The sequence below is a fragment of the Camelina sativa genome, chromosome 12, assembly GCF_030686135.1.
Source record: "Camelina sativa cultivar CO46 ecotype springtype chromosome 12, ASM3068613v1".
Lineage (NCBI taxonomy): Eukaryota > Viridiplantae > Streptophyta > Magnoliopsida > Brassicales > Brassicaceae > Camelina > Camelina sativa.
Window position 1 is genome coordinate 35,994,138 of NC_141891.1, and position 5,661 is coordinate 35,999,798.

The 5,661-nt window shown below is 43.8% G+C and overlaps 1 protein-coding gene and 1 non-coding gene across 2 annotated transcripts in view; one reads left to right on the top strand and one right to left on the bottom strand.

Annotated features, from left to right (window-relative positions):
* Positions 1-5,661, bottom strand: part of LOC147933148 (uncharacterized) — a 6,877-nt gene continuing 1,216 nt past the window's right edge. Inside the window, exons 3-4 of the mRNA XM_087477318.1 lie at positions 1,596-2,522; positions 1-644 (exon numbers count right to left, since the gene is read on the bottom strand). Of these exons, the coding sequence (XP_087333444.1) occupies positions 1-644; positions 1,596-2,522 (1,571 nt within the window). The remainder of the gene's footprint in view (positions 645-1,595; positions 2,523-5,661) is intronic.
* LOC147933149 (small nucleolar RNA R71) lies at positions 5,022-5,128 on the top strand. The gene has a single exon (XR_015576730.1). It is a non-coding gene; the product is annotated as a small nucleolar RNA R71 (small nucleolar RNA).

Genomic DNA, 5,661 nt, shown 5'->3' on the forward strand with positions numbered 1-5,661 from the left:
CTAGTGGCTATCTACTTGAGTGAGAAAGGCTTGGTGTTCCACCAGTAAGTGAGCCAAAGTGCACACCGCTTGAATTGGGTGAGCTACGGCTACATTGTTGTAGTAAACTCGCGTATTCTTCCAGTTAGACGGTGGAAACTTGAGTCTTTGGCTTCTTCTCAAGGGAATAATCTCCTCAATCTCCTCAGGATTATTATCTTCATCAGCATTGTCTTGTTGCTCACTGGCCGCGTCCGACTGAACCACCTCCTCAAGGTTCTCCGAATGAGTCTCGTCATGGTGTACCGGGGCAATTGGAGTATGTTGGTTGTTTGTCTCACTGGGATTGCTGTTTCTAGGTGGCTCAGGCTCTTCTGAAGGGTTTGACTCGGGTGAGTCCGGGGTGACCCGATCATTTGTGATTCCTAGCCGTTCGAGAATGATCCGGAGGTTAGTTGCCCGATCGGATGAGGAGTTTGGTAGATCCCGGAGGTCATCCCAATTTTTCTTGCTGTGATAGCCTTGATCCTCTACGAACTTCACATCCCGAGAGACAAGGACTCTTTTGGCTTCATGATTGTAACACTTATATCCTTTTTGGGTGTTAGAGTAGCCGAGAAACATTGCTTTGGTGCTTTTAGCCTCGAGTTTGTCACGCAGTTCACCTGGTCTTAACACAAAACAAGTGCAGCCAAATACGCGTAAGTGATCATATGTAGGTTTTACTTTATTCAATACCTCAAATGAAGAGATGTCTTGAAGGATCTTAGTTGGGGTGCGATTGATAAGATAGCACGCAGCAAGGACGGCGTCTCCCCAAAACCTCCTAGGGACATTAGTATGAAACATCATAGACCTAGCAACCTCCATAAGATGCCTATTCTTTCTTTCGGCCACACCATTTTGTTGAGGGGTGTATGGACAGCTTGTTTGGTGAACGATCCCATGATTGGCCAAGTGTTGTTTGAAGGCATGACTAGTATACTCACCACCATTGTCTGACCTAAAGATTTTGATCTTAGCATTATAATGGTTAGTTACATAGTTTTGAAAACTAGTGAAAGCCTCAAGAACCCTATCTTTAGTAGGCAAGAGAGTTAACCAAGTATATTTAGACTTTTCATCTATAAAAGTAACAAAATATTTTTGATTTTCTCTAGACAAGCAGGGTGAAGTCCACACATCAGAGTGAACCAAATCAAAACAATTTTCATAAATAGTTAAAGACTTTGGAAAAACAGTTTTGCAATGTTTACCAAGAATACAAGCCTCACAATCATTGTTTTTGAAAGAAATACTTGGAAATATAAGTTCTAAGGCACGAGAGTGAGGGTGTCCTAATCTCGCATGCCAAACGGCATTGTTTGCCTTAAGAGAAACAGAATTAAAACAAGATGCATTAGGGAGGTTTAAGTCTTCAAGAACATATAAGTCACCCTTGGAACCTCCTTGTCCAAGAACTTGACTTGTCTCAATATCCTGAAAATGCACATTGTTAGGACCAAAGATAGCATAACAATTTAAATCAGTGGTAGCTCTTTTAACTGATAGTAAGTTTGATGTAAAACTAGGTATGTAGAACGCTTGAGTAGTCTTATCAAATAGCTTTAGATTACCGATTCCTTTAACTGGAACTCTATCACCATTTGCTATAATTACGTTTCCATTTGCAGGTTTAATTTCACTAATCAACCTAGAGTCACTAATCATATGATGCGATGCTCCTGAATCAACTATAAGTGGTTTAGTTTGATTCAAGGCAAGATAAGAGTTACCAGAGTTTTCCTTGAGTGCCTTAATGAGCGCATCAAGGTCAGACTTCCTCACGAGGTCAGACGAGGCAGCCAGGGCAGTTCCATTCATATCCGAGGCTAGCGGGTTTAGTTCAGCAGCCGATGGTTCCATACTTGCTTGGTGAGCTCTTGGTGCTCCATGGTGGTTCATTGGCCGGTTTACTCGGAGGTGTGGGTGGAGAATCCAACACTCATTCTTGAAATGGCCCGGCTTCTTGCAGTGGTGACACACCGGTTCCTTCTTGTTATCTCCTCGATAGTGGCTCTTGTTTGCGGTCGCTACCTCAGCTTGGTTGGCGGTTACAAGCTCCCCCTTGTTACCAAATAACCCCATGGAGCCATGCTCCTTTTGAATTTGGCTACACACATCCTCTAGGCTAGGAAGCTTGTCCGACCTCAAGATATGCTTGATAAGATCGTTGTAGGATGGATTTAGCGTAAGGAGGAGGCCGAACACCTTATCTTGTTCACGCCTCTCATTCAAGATCGCCGGATCAAGCGTCGCCGGTCTAAGCATCTCAAGCTCAGCCCATAAGGACCGAAACTTCCCAAAGTGTTTGGTGAACTCCATGTCTTCTTGGCTTAGGTTATTGATGGCTCTCTTGATCTCAAAGACTCGGTTTAAGTTGGTAGTGTTACCAAAAACGTTTTTCAAGGTATCCCATAGATCCTTGGCCGTTTCACAATACGAGTAGGCCTCGAGTATTGGAGCATCAAGGGAGTTTTGTATGATGGCGAGAACACTTTGGTCTTTTCTTCACCACTTGCGGCCACAACTTTGCCGTCTTCGGTAGGCTCGCCTTTCGGAGCTTCACTCGATGTCACATGGGTCCAAAGCCCTCGGCCGCATAGCGCCGTCTTTGTGGTCCTTGCCCACAACAGGTAGTTCTCTCCTTTGAGAGTAACTGGAACAATCAAGGTCTTGGTGCCTTCCATGGAGTTTTGTCCACCGGTCAATGGTATTACCCAACGGTTAAAGAGAAGCGAGTAATGAGATTATAGAGAGAACAAGAGAAAGAGTATGAGCGGAAGTTTGTGGTGAACTGATGATTCGTGACTAGGAACAAAGAGGCTCTGATACCATGTAAGTTTAGAAGTATAGAAGATTCAAATGTGGAACAAAGAGAGTTTGAATGTCGTTGAGTATGAGAGAGAGTGTAAGCGAGTAAGAAGGGAGTATAGAAGAAGAAAAGAACTTCTTAATTAGAATGGAACAAGGTTACAAACTACATATAGACATGTGAACTAAAGGAATATTCCTATACAGATTCTAAATGTAATTAAGACATGAAAGGGACATGTCTCTTTCTTAACAACACATGTGACTTCTACTTCTCCCACTTGCTTGCATCTCTAACGGTTGGAATATAAGGATCTAGAGAATTTGATTCTTCATGAGACTTGTGGGACACTAAGCGGGCTTCTCTCTCCCAAATGGCTTGATCGTACGGAAGGCCCGACTAGGATCGTACGGACGGCCCGGTGAGACTTGTACGGACAAGTGTGATCAATCCAATTTATATCCTCAGCAATGTTCAAGGTCACAAGACCTTCCCTAACATCTATTACTGCTCCAACAGTGGCTAAAAATGGCCTCCCTAACAAGATTGGATCTTCAGGCTCCTTGTCCATCTCTATGACCACAAAATCAGTATGAACCCTTGCCTTCCCTATCTTGAGTGGGAGATTCTCCAACCTTCCAACTACCTCTCTATTTGTCCCATCAGCTAGGCACACATGGAGTTTAGTGGATTTGAAATCAGTTCTCCCAAGCTTTTGAGCTAAGGAGTATGGCATCACACTTGTTGAACCTCCCAAATCACAAAGGCATTGATTGTAGTGGAGGTAACTGATTGTGCAGGGCAGGTAGAATGGCCCTGGGTCCTTAAGCTTAAGTGGGATGATCACTCCTCCAAGGTTCTCAAGATCCTTCTCATCTTGAGCTTGAGCCTTCTTTACTGACAAATCAAGCAAAAAGTTTTTATAGAGAGGATATGGTTCATACTGTTCCAAAGCAGGTCCTCTCTCCTCTTCTTGGTAAGCAATGATGATCTCTTGAATAGCCATCACTTCTTCCTTTTTCTCAACCAAAGCTTCTTCCCTCAAAACCCTTTCTTCCTCATGTTGCTTAGCCAACATCTCCTTTTTCTCAATGATTTCCGTTAACTCCCTGATCCTCTGTGCTTTGAAACGCCCAGGGAATGGCAGTGGAGGCTTGTAAGCAGGAGGAATGTACTTAGCAGGCTTGACAGCTTCGGAGTCCCCAGCTCGATCGACCACTCGAGCATGCACTCGGTCGAGTGGCTGCTCGAGCTCCTGGTCGAGTTCTCCTGCGAGTTCCTGTTGCTTTGCACAGATGTCACTTGGGCTTCAGTAACTAATGAATTCCCCCAAACTTGGACTTCACTGTCCTCAGTGATTTCTTCCTCTTGAAATTGAATGGCTTTGGCTGAGAACTCCCTTGGATTTTGAACAGCTTTTCCAGGGAGTTGGTTGGGTTTTGGAGCTGAAGTAGATGCTATGTTACCCTCCATATACTTCACTCTTGAATTAAGACCCTCAAACTTCATATTCAGATCATTGTATTGTGATGTTAACCTTTGGTTCAACTCAGCAAACTGCTTGGCTTCCTCAATCTTTCCTTGTGTTTGCCCAATCAACAATTGTTGCATCATAGCTCTTAAGTCTTGTTCTTGGCCTTGGTTAGTCTGAAACCCTGGTGGGGGACACAACTGAGGCTGGAACACTTGGTGTTGTTGTTTGGGAATGTAGGTTTGTTGCTGTTGAGGCTGTTGAGGTGGATAGACTTGGTCTTGAGGATTAGCCACATTGGTACTCCTATGAGATAGGTTGTTGTTCTTGAAACCTCCTTGGTTGTAGCCTTTGAATCCACCCTGATTCTGCATGTAGCACAACTCAGCAAACTCAGTCTCCCCCTCTTGAACTTGTGCTTCTTCTTCATCAATGAAATGAATAGACTTGGACTGGCTAAGAAGGATCTTGTCAAGCTTCTCATTGACCATCTTCAAGTCCTTCTTATACTTGTCCTCTTGATCAGTTGAGGAGCTCCTTATGGTCCTATCATAGTCTTCATTATAGTTGCCATCTGACTGAGCAAGATTCTCAACTAATTCCCAGCCTTCTTCCACATTCTTGTTGAGGAAGTTGCCATTAGAAGCTGTGTCAAGCAACATCCTTATCTTTGGAAGCACTCCTCTATACATGGTACTCAAGAGTGACTCATTGCTGAAACCATGATGAGGACATTGAGTCTGATATCCTTTGAATCTCTCCCATGCCTCACAAAAGGTCTCATTGTTCCTTTGAGCAAATCCAGAGATCTCATTCCTCAGCCTTGCTGTCCTAGCATTAGAAAAGAACTTGGCCAAGAAAGCCTTCTTGCATGCATCCCAAGTAGTGATTGCACCAGTGGGGAGAGTTTTTTTCCCATAAATGAGCCTTGTCCCCAATTGAGAAAGGGAACAACCTTAGCTTAAAACCATCCTCACTTACACCATTGATCCTTGTAAGGCCACATATTCTATCAAACTCATCAAGGTGATCAAGTGGATCCTCCATTGGCAATCCATGAAATTTGTTGGCTTGAATCATGGAGATTAAGCCACTCTTGATCTCAAAGTTGTTGTTGGCAACAGTTGGAGGCACAATTCCAGCCCTTGGTTGTGAGTGTTAGGTGCATCTCCAGCACCAATGTTCCTTGGTCTCTGAACCTGATCCTGATGATCCATTGCTACTATAACCTCTTGTTGGTCCTGAACAACTCTCCTTTGCTTAGTTCCCAAACCCTTTGTCACCTTGTGGATGTTGTCAATGTGCTTGAGAAGATGGTCCTTTCCTTTAGACCTTGTGTGCATCAACAAACACAAAC